The sequence below is a fragment of the Leptosomus discolor genome, unplaced genomic scaffold (genome assembly GCF_034619465.1).
Source record: "Leptosomus discolor isolate bLepDis1 unplaced genomic scaffold, bLepDis1.hap2 HAP2_SCAFFOLD_27, whole genome shotgun sequence".
NCBI classification, from domain to species: domain Eukaryota; kingdom Metazoa; phylum Chordata; class Aves; order Leptosomiformes; family Leptosomidae; genus Leptosomus; species Leptosomus discolor.
This window is the reverse complement of record NW_028237782.1, coordinates 4525132-4540035: the sequence shown is the minus strand read 5'-3', so window position 1 is coordinate 4540035 and position 14904 is coordinate 4525132. Positions and strand designations below refer to the sequence as shown.

General features: G+C 51.2%; 1 protein-coding gene across 1 annotated transcript; it reads right to left on the bottom strand.

Annotated features, from left to right (window-relative positions):
- Positions 1-480: 480 nt before the first annotated feature.
- Positions 481-11358, bottom strand: LOC147412804 (serine/threonine-protein kinase PAK 3-like). Its single transcript, XM_086480999.1, has 4 exons — positions 11252-11358; positions 7004-7190; positions 2140-2277; positions 481-570 (listed from the first exon to the last, which is right to left on the bottom strand). Exons 1-4 carry the CDS (start codon positions 11356-11358, stop codon positions 481-483), a joined length of 522 nt encoding a protein of 173 aa, XP_086337125.1.
- Between the last annotated feature and the right edge of the window lie 3546 nt (positions 11359-14904).

Sequence of the window (14904 nt, the reverse complement as noted above, 5' to 3'; positions counted from 1 at the left end):
CACTGTTGGTTGCAAATGCAGGTTCACTTTCTTCCTCCTCTAGAAGGACCACGACTGGGCACATACCAGCGAGTATGTACTGAAAAGGCAGCGCAGTCGGCAGCTTAGGAATGCAGGAGACCCTTCTCCAATTCCGAACCATACCAGAATATAACAACCGTCAAAGGGACTTTCCGTCTCTAAGAAACAAGTGACAATTTAAAAGTGAATGTACAGCTTATTCACAGGGTGAGAAGGAAGAGACCCTTCCAACTCAGTTTGCTTTACCTTGGAAAGGGATGAGGCAGCAAAGCATTTTCGGTCGTTACCTCTCTGTCTTAAGCCGTCTTTCATCTTAAAAATAAAGGAAGGAGCCAAAAAGCAGGAAGAAGGCAAACCATAAATTTTTACTCGAGGAACTGGGTTGGGTTAGGGGTTAAGTTAGAGGTTTGGCTCTCACTCCTGCTCTGAGCTGGCGTGGGAGAAAGCCCCCCTGAAGCGCTAGCAGCTGCTGTTCTCAATCGCTTCCTTTGCTGCAATGATCACAGGCGTCAGGCTGGACAGAGGCTGGGCTTTCTTTAAAAATGGATGCTGCCCAAAGGAAAAAAAAGAAATGAACCATTACTTTCCAAACTCAGTTACTGACGGGCTCAAGCAGTGTTCTGCTGGTTACCAGGACTATGCAGAAATGGGACTGAGGGGAGCACCTGCACCTGCGCCTGCAAGTCCAGTCCCTTGCTATCCCAGGCCAACATGGCCCGTCATTCGATTAATCCATTTATCAAGGTGTCTTCAGCTTGCTGGCAATTTTGCCCTGCCAGTGCTCTGGGAATGCTGCTTGCTGTCCCAGGGCCTTGTTCCTCTCAGGAACCTCAAAATGCTCACTTAGGTTCCTGTTTGCTACAGACACGGGCTCTTTTAGTGGTCAGAAAAGAGGAGGGGCACAAGCCACTCCTCAAGGAACTCCAGTACCTCTAGGAAATGTTTATCCCAGCAATATTTAGGCCCATGTGTTCTTCTGAAGACCACTGAGGTCGAGAGAAGAGCAGGGAGACAAGTGACAGAACGCTGATGCACTCAGCTCTGGGTTGCAGGGACAGCAGTGTCTACCACCCCATGCCCTGCCCCTCCTGCGCTGGCTGGCACCTTCACAGCAGGCACAGCCAAGGGGCACACGGTGCCACTCCCTATCTGCCACAAAACCTAGCACCAAACCTGCAGCAGTTTTCATCTACTCGACTAGGCCAGGCAACAGAAGGAGCTGTGACAAGTCCTTCTCAGCCGTCCCCGTTTCGATGGCAGAAACCTCTACAAGTGGGGCTCAGCGGCAGAAACCTCTACAAGTGGCGCAGGAGGGACAAGCCGGGGCCCCTCTGATGCTCACAGGGAGAACCCGCAGCCCCTTCCTTCCCACCGCCAAACCTCTGTCCGCTTGGCTGGGACTGACTTCACTGCGTTCCTCCCTGCTCATCTCTCGGCATACACCAGTCCCCAACACCATTGCAGGCCTCTGCACCTGCTATCGTTCCACTGCAGTTATTTTGCCACCCTGTAAAACTGAACTTCCTACCAAAACACAAAAGAGGGCCACGAAAATGACCAGAGGGATGGAACACCTGCCCTGTGAGCACAAGCTGAGCGAGTTGGGGTTGTTCAGCCTGCAGAAGAGAAGGCTCCGGGAAGACCTTCTAGCACCCTTCCACTGCTTAAAGGGGGCCTAGAAGAAAGACAGGGACAGACTTTTTAGCAGGGTCTGTCGCAATAGGAAAAGGGGTAACGGTTTTAAACTAAAGAGGCCAGATTCGGACTAGATATAAGGAAGAAATCTTTTACGCTGAGGGTGCTGAAACACAGGCACAGGCTGCCCAGAGAGGTGGCAGAAGCCCCATCCCTGGAGACATTCAAGGTCAGGCTGGATGCGGCTCCGAGCAACCTGATGCAGCTAAAGATGTCCCTGCTCACTGCAGGGGGGCTGGACTAGATGGCCTCTAATGGTCCCTTCCAGCCCAAACCACTGTAGGATTCCACTGGTTTTTCATCTGAAAAGCACCGAGAGTGGAGACTAACACGAGGGGGCTCCATCTGATGCCTTCGAGCTCAGCTGATGAGAAAACCAGGACACAGCGCAGCTGTTTCACCTGCAGCCGCTTTGCGTTTTACCTGCAGAAGGTCCTGGGCAGACCCTCGCCTGCCCACGTCCACCTCCAGGCAGCAGCTCCAAAAGGCCCGATACTCAGCGGACAGTTGCTCGGGGTTCTGCAGCTCTGGTGTCCCGTTGGTCGCTCTCAGATCCATCGCCTAGAGTGACAAGAAACACGAGACTCCACCTGTTTCATTCTTACCCAGAACTGCTCACAGAGAGCCCATTTTTTAAGGTCCAGCCTCCAGTGCCAGTTTCCTCCCTGGCAGAGGGTTAGAGATGATTTTTCTCTACCTACAAAAAACCTCTGATGCAGCCACAGCTACTCCAACATCAACGGGATCTTGCCGTGACAGCTGATTGCAGTGGCTGACCTAGTTAGGAGGAACTCCATCAGCAAAAGCACATTTGGCTTCTCTGTGCATCGACACCAGCTTTCCTGGCTATTTTAAAGAGTCAACTTGGTCCAGCTGTATTATTTCAAAGGATTCGGACATAAAATGCATCCCTGCAGTGCTCACGGCTCCCTAAAGTACAGCTTCCTTAAAAGACAGGTAGTCCAGATTTTCGCTCTGTTCTAGATAAAAATGGTAACTAGAGGGAAAACAAGTAGATCCATCAGCTTATTCCTTGGATAAACAGAAACATTTGGAACCTCATTTTCAACACAGACATGTTAGCTGCGTGCACAAATATATTATGAAGAAAACACATAACTGGGCAGACAGGAGCCACCCGCAACTCTGTCTTTCAGCAGTCTCCAAATTCCAGATCAGCAAGTCTTCCTGACAGACCTCATGCCGAGGAATTGGAACGTAATTTTTAAAACATCAGGCAAGCATTATCCAGGGAGGTTCACTTGGAACCAAGGTCTAACACGCTGAGAAGCTGGACAGATGAGTTCATTCTGCTTTTGTAAGATGTTCTTCAGAACGGCAAGACAAATGTTTTGAACTGTTTGAACCTAAACTTGCAGAATATGTCCCAAATATACAGCAATAATAATAGCAATAGGCCCGGGAGTCTTCCATACAAATGTCCGCCATGACAAGAACAGCTCTGCGCTACTGGCATTTAAAGAGACGGTGGCCAAAGGGACTTTGCTCTTATCCTCTTAAAGGTAGAGGAAAATTTCCAGGCTTAAAAAGGCAAATGAACTATCCTAGAGGAAAAACAATAAAAGGAAGTTTCTCTACTTTTCCCACAAGAGAAGTGTCACAAAATCAGCCTTGTCCCATCCATCTGCAGCTGACCTCAGGCACCGGGCACAGCGGTGAGCCGGAGCGCCTGTCCTTACTGCATTTAAATTGTGCTGCCCCAGGGACGTCCCTTCTCCTGCAGTAAAGGAACACAGCACCCACGCCAGCCTTGGGAATTTTATTCCGGCTCCATTCGCCTGGCTGTGAAACAGGAGTGCCGGGACAAATGGAGCTCTTTCAGCTGCTCCTTTCTTCACAGAACACCAATCATGAGAGTCATCTTTAGCTGGGTACTGCACCTTTCCAATAGTTCTACGACCACAGCAAAAGCTCTAGGGGAAGCTCAAGTACCTTCTTGTCACGTCTCTTTTGCTTTCCTGTGATCCAGCTGGCAGAGACAAGCAAGTGCAGTCCAAAGGAAATGAGTGTTTGCAGTAGCTGCAAAGGGGCAAGAAGCTCCTCAATTTCTTTAATGTACCCAGAAACAAGAAGGGATTTGGCATACAGCTGCAGCTGCAGTCTCTGAAAATGATACCCTCAAGTTATCCAGGGCACCCAGATACATGACAGAAGAACACACAGATGACTTAGCAGCCTGAAACTGTAGAAGATCCGCAGCATTTGGAAAACATGCTCTAGTTTTGAAGAAAACTGAGGCACTCTGGTTCACAAATGAAAAAGCAAACAGAAATGCCTAGGATTTGGTTTCTTGGGTATTTTTAAAACTGAAACTGGGGAGGTCCAAGCAGCGTTTCAAAGGACATTTATCGCACCAATATTTGTCCCTCAGGCCCCAGGCATATGCCTGGTGGAAGGAAATCCCAGTGAGAGAAAACAAACACCGTCACAGAAATATCCAGGCCACTCTTGGCTGGAAAATGGTTCATTCCTGTGAGTTCTGCGTCGGCTGGAAAGAACGTGAGCAAAGGGGATGCGTTTGCTCTACACGTGGAAAACAACAATCGTATCTACATTCAGACTGGTGTTAACTCTTTGATCAATGATCCTTTAACGCCCTTAGAGTACATTTAGGTATTTCAACTCCTGTCAGGAACGGAAGCTGCTGTGTGCCTTGCACTGTTAAAACAAGCATTCCCAAAAATGTGAAAGAACATCCTTTGGTTTCCAGGCTTCGCAGAACTCCCTGGATGGGGTCTAAATGTGAATATTAAACCTAACAGCTACTGTGTGCCGTCAGCTACAAACCTGGCCTGTAAACACAGGTCTTGCTTATCAGCTCTCCTGTTTGGATGCAGCTGAGAGCTCTCGCTGCACTCTGGGATTCCACACACAACAGCAGAAGGATCCTGTCCCTGCTGGGGATGATTCACTTTCACAAAACCAGCTGGGAACTGGGGAACTTCAGGCGGTCCATCACAAGCTGTTCACTGTTCCCAGCTCAGGGGCAACAGGCTCTGCCCAAGAGCCCAGGAAGTGAACACAGATGGGACCAAGTCCAGGTGCCTGATTTTAACCTCCTGCAGTTTTACTCAGGCACCTGAAGACACCGTGAAGCTCTGAGTGCTCAAGCTGATCTCACCTCCCGCAGCAGACGAGGCATGTAGGGAGAAAAAGAGCATCTCCAATAATCTGGGCAAGGGCAGGAATGGCTGAATGTGAATTTGATCAGAGAGAAAAAATCCAGTTCCCTGCCTCACAGTTGACCTGAGGCTTCTCCAGGAGCCCTAAGCAACCTTTGAGGTTAAGGAAGCTGGGAATTTTCAGCCTCCAAACCAGGGACACAGGCCTACCGCCACCCTGCCAGCTGCGGTGCACTCAGCTTACTCAGCATCAGGCTGAACCCAAACCTCTTTACTTCTTCTCCCCCCCTCAGGAGGTGGCACAGTGCACACCGCTCCTCCTGTGTGCGCTGGAACCAACAACCCCGGGCACCTACCAAACCAAAACTAGCCTTCCAAGTAAACTCAGGAATCTTTGTTCAAGCAGAGCGGAGGACTGACACTGGTGTAGTTGTTGTATTCCTTTCTTAAGTAGCCTGCCTGGGGGTATGTCCTGACCCTTCTGCTGTTTCTTCTCTCGGCCTGCAGCACACACACTGGGTGCCATAGACCAGAGAGAGCACAGCCTTACTGCTATGGGAAAAGCTACACGTCATGCTCGATTTCAATTCCAGCCTCAACACAAACGATCTATCTATACACACGGTCACAATTCATTTCCTCATACATTCCTGCATCCCTATCAGGAATTAACTGTGCAGCACCTAACTTTGTTCCAGCTACCAGTCCTGAGGTTTTATCTTGGTATACACGCCTTCACTCTCACACACTCCTTTGGGATAAGAGCTGGTCATTTCATTTTAAGGAATGAGGCTGAATCGGAAAACCTCAAAACATTAAAAATACATGAGTTTCCTCCAAGTTTCAGTGCTAAAACCCATTTTTAGAAAGTCATTTGCTAATGAGTAATTATGGCATTTCTACAAGCAGCGACACTTCCTGAAAGGCTCAGGTAAGCCATCGGCACCGACCCGAGTTTGAAAAGACTTCTCTGCCTGCAGACACAGCCGGAATGCTTTTCAGAAAATTCCCCAACTGGAGAAACTTGCCGCTGAAAAATCGCTGTCACTCAGAGATACAGCTCAAAGAGATTTCAAAATGCATACAAGGTATTTCAAGCCCAGTTGAAGGCACAGATGGCACATCTCTGACCTGGCTACAAGTCACGTCTCTTTGGAAGTCTTCCCCTTGACTTCCCCAAAGCTACAGGAGATGCTGCTGTGCTGCAGTGACAGCTTGAGAAGCGGGCCATGGGGGAACTGGTTCCAGCTGATGCGGCTGGGTTTTTGCCTCACGGGGGACTAACGGGATAGATTTGAAAGACACTGGTATCCGATTTTATGTGCACCTTACCCTGTCACGGTTTGAGGCTGGGCCGGCTACTAACGAATGACAGACGCTCTCTACTAACCCCTCTCCTCTCCCAAAAGGGAAAAGGAGAGAGAACAAGGGAGAGAGAGTTTACGGTTTGGAAAAGAAAACTAAAACAGCTTTAATGGAACAATAACAATAAAAGAAAAGATAAGAATAAGAATAAGGAAAAAATGAAATATATACAGTATGTACAAATATATACAAAACCAATACCAAACCCAACTCCCCCCCCACCCTGATGACAATACGTCACCACCACACCGCAGGGCTGGCACTGGGACAGTCCCAGGCTGGACTCGGCAGCAGACAGGGACGGGATGCAGGAGCTGGACTCAGGCACTGGATTCAGGGATGCACGGATCAGTCCTCCTCAGATGTCGGCCATCGAAGAAGAGCGAAGGGGAGCGAAGGGGCGAGACCCTCGTGATCTCTCAGCTTTATACTGAATATGACGTCTATGGGATGGAATACTCTGTTGGTCAGGTTTGGGTCACCTGTCCAGTTCGCTCCTCCCTGTAGGTGCGACCCTTTTCACTCCTGGCACCCCAACACGCAGTACAAGATTTAGCAGTGACCTTGGTCGCCATAAGAACAAGTATAAGCAAGGGCCTCTCTGCATCCCATTCCTTGGTACGAACTATAAACATCAGGCCTTATCACTGCTAGGAGCAGTCACTGTCTGGAAAAACAGGCTGCTATTTCAGAAAGTGCTGGTAGTTAGAGGAGACTTAACTGAAAAGTTAAAGCACTAAAACAGAATTAGTTCTGATTTAGCCCAAACCAGGACATACCCTGAGAGGTTCTTCCTCAAGAGAAGGAGGCTGTCCTTCCGCCATCTCTGTTGCCACGACCCCAAGAGACCAGATGTCCACCTTGGGGCCGTAGGCTTCTTTCGTCACCACGTCTGGTGCCAGCCAGTCGGGAGACCCGACCACTGTGCTCCATCGACTCTGCTCAGGGCTGAGCCGAGCACAGACGCCAAAAGCAGATGAGGAGAAAAACAAGTGGTGTTAAAGGCAGCGCGAATTAGGAAAGCGAGCAAAAGAAATGCCCACTCAATGCCCGAGAACACGTTGTGGAATCTATCTGGAAAAGCGGCCGTGCTCTGTTTGCTCAGTGCTGTAGCTTGCAGCACTTGCTTTGAATGAAGGAAATCCAGGGCTTGCAGGCACTGAGAGGTAAAAAGGAAACATGAGGGTAAAAATTAATGACCTGATTTCATCACTCAAGAAGGAAATGCCTCTAAAACAATTAATTTCCAGATGAATTGTGAGCAATGCCTGAATACTGCGCTGTCAAGAGGAATAGCTTGCTGCTTCAACACTATTAAAGTAACAACTTTCCAAAGGAAGGCATATCAGGTTTGGGAAGAGAAATGTCCGTTACTGTCACAGACTAGCCCCTGAAAGCACAGGCAGGATGGCTGCTGCCGCAATCAGTGTGCTATCTCCATTAATATGACAAAGTCCTGTTTGCAAGAAATGAGAAAGTCCCTTCCTTTGGTGTGAACTGGATCTCTGTTGGGTGGGTGACTTTATTGTCAGGCTCTACAGCAGATTTGGAAATAGCATATTAGTCATTTTTCAGGAGCAAAGACCATTTTGGGTGGAATGCTATCCTTTTAAGCTGAGGACTCTGACAAATGAGTCTCTCCTTTACCTTGCTGTTCTTTTAAAATTCTGCCACCAGCATGTTTGCTTTTACAGGCAAGGAATGCAGTACAGACATGCTCCAGGCACGTCTTTAAAGAGGAAAAGTTGAGAAGAGTCAAACTAAACAAAAAAAATTTAAAAAAATGTAATGCAATAACGGTGTTTAAGAGTGTAAGCACAGAGTACAGAAAGTGCAGTGACACTGGTAGCAGTTCACTTAAGATGCCCTTTCTTCTCCATATCATAAAGCAAGGCAGAAACAAAGCTCTCAAGATGAAATCCCTCCTGTTCTTGCCATCTGTTCACCAGTACCATCCTGTCCAAGTGTCTTGGTTTGAAAGACAGGTGTCTGCGGAGGAAGGCAGGAGCCTCCCTTGAAATGGAAAGTGCAACCCCCTTCCCTCCAAATTATTATAATTTTGAAATTAACGGGCCTTCAGGCAAAGATGTGAGGAATGGGAATAACAGTTCTTTACTAATATATATATATATATCTATCTATATCTAACACAAGGCAGGGAAAAACAAACAACCCATTGGTTTACACTGACAGAGTCAGAAATACAACCTGACCCCCTGTTAGGGTGGCAGTAGCAGTCCGATAAGATGCTGGCTGCAGTCCTCCTGAAGCGATGGGTGTAGTTGTGTTGAAGCAGCGATCAGGTAAAAGGGTCTGGTCTTCCTCCGAAGGTCCAGTGGTAGGTAGGTAGCTCCTGTCCTCTGGAACTCCAGTGGGGGGAAAAACTCCTCTGGGAATCCAGTGGAAGAAAGGCTGCTAGGGTGTTCGAAATCTCTGTTTTTATTTGGCATGGACTGCTTGGCTCCTTCCCCCCCGGGCGGAGCATCTCACAATGGGAATGGGAGTCTTGAGGCAGTTCCTTGATGGGCCATTAACAGGAGATAGCCCAGGAGCGAGTTATCGATGGGTCAGGCGATAAGGCATTGTTGTGCCCATGAACAGGAGATAGTCCAGAGGGGGGAGGCAGGGAGCACCGCCCCACCTGGTCTCAACAGCTCCTCAAGATGGTAATAGAATTATTTTTTTTTTTCCTTTTGGCACATTTTACACTGTAACCTAGGACACCAAGGGAAAGGAAGCACACGCGGGATCCCTTACCTCCCTACAGACAGCTGCCATCTGCCCTTCCTCCATACAAAACTGGGTAACATCTTCGGTTAAAGCGCCTCCGGCCATGTATTCCATCACCACCCGGAGCTCATCACTGACCAGGTAGCTGAAAAAAGAAAACAAGGGCACGGAGATGAACAGGCACAGCTAAACGACCTCATGGAAAAGACTGCCGGTGATAGAGGGCCACATAGAAAATATATTTTATAACCCAAGATATATCGAAAATATTAATAGGGAGCTACATAGAAAAACAAAGCTAAAACTATTAAAACTTGCATCCTAGAACTAACATGCATGGAAGTAAGCAATTGGTCACTAACCCCTGCAAATTGCTTGAGAAAGAAGCTGATAAGGGAAACAGAAAAGACAGAAACAAGGACCTAATTCATGGCTCAAAGGCGTCAAAGGCAGGAGGAGAGAAGAGCTAAGGAGGGCTAGCTAACACCCATCTCTAACCAAGAACAAAAAGGAGATAGCCAGGTGTGCACCCAGGGACAGACCAGGCTGAAACCAGTCTGGTACTGCAAGCTCAGCCAAATTAGAGATTCCAGGGGAGAGGGGAGGAGTGCAGAGTGAGGAAGACCTACGGCCTTCATCCCTGAAGACCCCTGCCCAGGACCACCAGGAGGAACTGCGCAAGCGCCCTGAGGAAAAGCCCGAGGCGGAGCTTATGGAAATGACAAGTGACAGGAAGGAATGGCCTTTTTGGGGACAGGTCATGACTATGTCTAGGCGTTTCAAAATAGGTGAGGTTTTAACTGGAGAAATACTGGAGAAGCGGCCCCAGTGGGGATGGACGTTTGTGGTGGAGCGATCCCCCGTGCATCTGCGCTCAATAAACATACCTACTGTGTAACCTTTCGGGTTGTAAAGTCTTTTCCGCACGTTAAGGGTGTCACAGGCCTGGGGGACACAGGATCACCCGGGGGGGGTGTGGGGTGGTGGTGTGTATGACAGGGCCTGGGGACACAGGATCACCCAGGTGGGGGGGGGGGGGACATCAAGTGGCAGGGCGAGCATGAGGGGCACAACAACCGAGGTGGGGGTGCCCCCCCACCACACACCACTGTCCCAGTTGTGGGACCCCACGGTCACCCCACCATCCCCACCCCTCCTCCTGCCCCACACACAGCCCTGAGGGGGTTGGTCCAGCTGTGATCCCAGCACCAGAGGGCAGCCATCACCCCTTTAAACAGCTCTCCCATTCCCCCAAGCGCCTCAACCCCGCCCCCAAAGCAGGGGGGGACCCCCCGACGCCCCTCAGATTGGCAGCGCAGTCACAGACCAGAGCCAAAGCTTTCCCTCCTCACTGAGTTATTAACCAGAAATGTTAAAAAAAACAATAAAAACAGACAAGACATGGGGGCACAGGGGCCATTCCCCCCCCCCCCCAGCATGTGGTGCTTTGGCAGCAGCCACTCTGGGGTGGGGGTGAAGCCCCGCCTGCCCTCCCAAAGGTAACCAACGGGGTGGCAAAACACCACCACAACAAGGAACTCCTCAAATAGTCAGTGACCGGTAAAAGGGGCACATCCCAGCCCCACCCCCTGCAGCCCCCCCTGGCTGCAAAGGAGGTTTAAGTGCTTTTCAGTAACAGTTCTGCCCATTAAGTTCTGCTGAGGGGGGATCGCAGCCCTCGGAGAGGGGGGGTCGCCACCTTCCCTGGGGACACCCAGCCTCCCAGAGAGGGTCTGCCCAGCTCCATGGCACCCCCCAGGGCTCGGGGGGGTGGTGGTGGGGGATGTGCTGCAGCCCCGTGGCTTTCCCAAAGCTGGCACAGCCACCCCCCACCCAGCCCAGGGTGCAAGGGGAAGGGGGGCACTGGCTTGGGGGGCTGCCCCACAGCCCCCGAGCCCCATCCCTGATGCTGGGGAGGGGAGGTAGCCTGACCCCCACTCCCAGAGGAAGGTTCAACCTGGCAGGGATTGAGCCCCCCTAGGCAATCCCCGCCCACATGCTACAGCCCCCAGCCACCATTTGGTGTAAAACCTAAAGCCTGTTTAGTGGAAAAAAGGGGTAAAACCCCACAACCATGGCCCCCCTCCCCCCCTCCCCCCACCCCGCAGCTGCTGAGGGAGGTGATGCTGGGCAGGGCACCCAGCACAGAGCTCTATGTGTGTGTGTGTGTCTGTGTGTGTGGGGGCCACCAGGTTTTGGGCTGGGCGACGGTGAGTGCTGGCTGCCCCGGGGGGGGGGGGGGGCAGGGGGCTGCAGGGGTCCCTCAGAAGTTCTTGAGGCGGCTGTAGAGCTCCCGCTTGCTGCGCTCGCCCGCCCCGCTGTGCCTCTTCCGGCGGAACTTGCGCAGGTCCTCCTTGAAGTCCTCGTGGTGCATGGGCCGGTAGTCCTGGGGCTCGCAGTGCATCTGGGCACCCACCGCAGTGAGCCAGACCCTAAGGCTAAAGCTATTAAGGAGGCCATTATTCAAAACCAGTGTCTTTCCCCTTCTCATATGGACAACTGCAGATATCAGCTGGGTCAGTCAAGAGATGCTTTTGAGGTACCTGACCCACTTCAGCTGCAGTGGGATTAGGAAATGCTCAAAGGACAGCTTTGACACTGGGGTTAAAAAAGGACAGCTTCTTACAGCTCCTCATTTCTAATCGTTTTCCTGACTCTCCCACGGAGGGAAGATGGATGTCTCTCTCTCAGAGCAGCTTTATCCAACTACAGACATAGCTCTCAGTCATCTTGTGGCTTTTCTTACTCCCTCCTCTCTAGGAGCTCATTATTCCCATTTTCTTCTACGTCTTTTCCAAAAAGCTGGGGGCGGTAGTAGCACTGTAAGCCCTGTTGTCCCCCAAATCAGGGTTCTTTTACTCAGTCTGCAAAGAGCTGAAAAACACAGTCAGGATATTTGTTTAATTCCAGTTCTGCACAGAAATGTGTGCTAGGTGGAAATTCCACAAAGCTAGCACCCCTTTGGGGCAATAAGCCCCGTCTTCTATACAAAACAACAACAAAGAAACTGCAGTCAAGTAAATGATGTCCCTCCTAACTTTACCTAGGAAAGCAGACATTTACCATTCTCTTCTCTTCCAACTCCTGTTGTCTTTGCTTGAGATTAGTTTGGGGCCACCAAGGTCTGACACCCCTATGAAGACAGGCTGAGAGAGTTGGGGTTGTTCAGCCTGGAGAAGAGAAGGCTCCAGGAGGACCCGGTAGCGACCTTCCAATACCCGAAAGGGGCCTCTAAGAAGGCAGGGGAAGAACAATTCGCAAGGGTTTGTAGCAATAGGACGAGAGGTAATGGTTTTGAGCTAGAAAAGGCTAGATTTCAGTTGGACATTAGGAAAAAGTTCTTTAATATGAGGGTGGTGGGTCACTGGAAGAGCTTGCCAGAGAGGTACTGGAAGCCCCATCCCTGGAGCCATTCAAGGTCAGGCCTGATGGAGCTCTGAGCAACCTGACCTAGTTAGAGATGTCCCTGCTTGTTGTAGGGGGTTTGGACTAGATGGCCTTTAGAGGTCCCTTCCAACCTAATACATTCTAGGATTCGATGAAGGAGAGAGAGAAGGACAGGGGCAGGGAGTGGGACACAGAGGCAGAGAGAGAAAAAGCAGCGCAGGCAAGAAGCCAGAGAGATTGGGAACATCAAGGAGGCATGCAGATTGGGACAAAGAGGCAGGGAACGAAAACCCAGCCATGCGCTGCAGGACAGAGACAGAGGAAGGAAAAAAGAGGGGCAGGGAGCAGGACAGAGGGAGAGCAAGCAAAACCAAAGGGGCAGGTAGAATAGCAGAAGAAGAGAGGGGCTTGGAAAGCAGAGAGGACGAACAGGGAGCAGGGGACAAGAAGAGACAGAAGAAGAAAGGTACAGGGAAGCAAAAGAGTGACGCCAGCGATGGAAGATGGGAGGGCACAGGCACAGGGAGGCACCCGGAGCAGAAGAGGGGTGACACGGCCCCAAGTGTGGACGGAGGGTCGCAATCACGACAAACTTATCTACACGCTTGCAGAGAAGCCGGCACATCTTTATTGCAGCGCTGGGAAGCACGGGGGGATAGCTCCACCCGACGGGCTTCAAAGTTACATCAAAAATTCAACATCTTATCCCTTTTTTCTGCAAAGTCATGATCTTTAACAGATTTTAACATAAGCATGCATGTTCTGCCCGCTATTAATTTTGACAGTTACAATGATTGGTCCGCCCTATTCTATAACTTTCTTAATAGTCCTATCCTAACCTAATCATTGGTTATTTTACTGATCAAAATCTCTGATATACAAATTAGGATGGGGAGGATGGGAGAGTCTTCCCAGCAACATTCCTTTGTTTCGATGGTTTCATCACATAAGACAAGAGAACTAGCTGAGAAGGTACAATTGACTCCTTGTACCTGCCTCCCTCCCTCCCCGTTCTGTGTTCTCTACTGGCCCGAGACACTCGCTCTTGCCCACCGCTAGGTCGCCGTGGACTGTGTTCCCTCCTGCCCTTGCTGGCCGCCAGCCCTCTGGACCCACCCGCGCCGCGGGTGCAGAGCGGGGCTGCACACAAAGGAGTGGGAATCGCTCTCCAAGAGGAGGTGCGGTGATCACCTGCAGGGCTCAGTCAAACAAGCACACCAACCAGCATTTTGCCTCTGTGTGGCTGGCTCCTTCATCCCCCCCTCCCCTCCTTTTTCCATGCCTATACATGCCCCTCAAATGCCTTGACTCCCCCCTTTCTCCGCCCCTGTCTCCTCCCAAGCAAGGGACCTCCCCGCGGGTATTTGTTCCCCCTTGCTCCCAGGTTTGCCACAGCCGTCCACAGGTTTGCTGTTTCAGGCACTGTTAGCTGCGTCACCTCGGACTTCCACGGCATTATCGATGCAGTTTTTTCCTGGGTACTGCTGTCCCTGCCAGACTGCTCTCCCCAAAACCACCCCAACTCTTCCTTCACTTATCTGTCAAGTGTGGCCACCTCCCACCCACACCAATCCCCCTTAACTACCTGTGAAATCCGGCTCTTCCTCATGGCACTCTGACTCCCGTCAGCTTCGCACTCGCTTTGCTACAGGCAGCAATATCTCTTGGCATGCTCAGGCGTTTCCCACGGTGCGTTCAGTAAGCGAAGGCTCCCGGCAGGCCCTAATCTTCCGCTTGCCTGCCTTAAGGCATACCCCCAACGCTGGCTGCGTGTCACATCATTTCCTCCTCTCCTCTTGCTAGCCTCCATCTAGCCAGTCTTCTCCACCCCACGGTGGCTCTGAGCACCCTCGTCTCGGACCGGGCACGGTTGCAGCTTTTGCAGTGACTCTTTGCCCGTGTGACCCGCTTGTCTGCCTGCAGCCTCGTTCTGCAGGTGCTGGGCATGGAAGTCCTTGCCTTGCCCAGGAGACTGGACTGAAGCCTGGTTAGCTGTGAAAATGGTCAACTTTATTTCAAGACCTAAGTCAAGAGCAGCAGTTGTGTGTGCCCTGAGAGGAGCGTGGGCAGGAGAGAGCAGGCCAGTGGCACTGAGGCTGCCTTTGGATCTCAGCGGGCATTGCCCCAGGAGGAAACGGTGGTGCTACTCTGCAGCCTGCACTGGATCCTCTTCCTCTTGCTGCTCAAGCCTTTTTCCCCCTTAGCACCTGCAGGAGCTCCTGCAGCCGAGTAAAGAACACCACCAGCTTCTGGAGTGGGAATGGGCAGGAGCTAAACGTGCCCGACTGTGTGGGGATCGGCCTTGGCCTCTGCACGGGGGTGGAGGCGGTGAGAAAATGACTCCATGCCCGCGCCGTTGGAGCAGCCCGGACTGCTGGGTGCAGTCCCATCTGTACCAGGATCCAGTCGTAAAAGTGCTGCGTGGAGGTGTAGACTCCGGGCCGCCTGGCTCTCGCGCAGCCTATCCCCCAGCTGGTCACCCCCACGAGCCAGAAGTAGTCGGCGTGCTTGTCTTGACAGACCAGAGGACCACCGCTGTCACCCTGCAGCGGAGCGGAGGAGA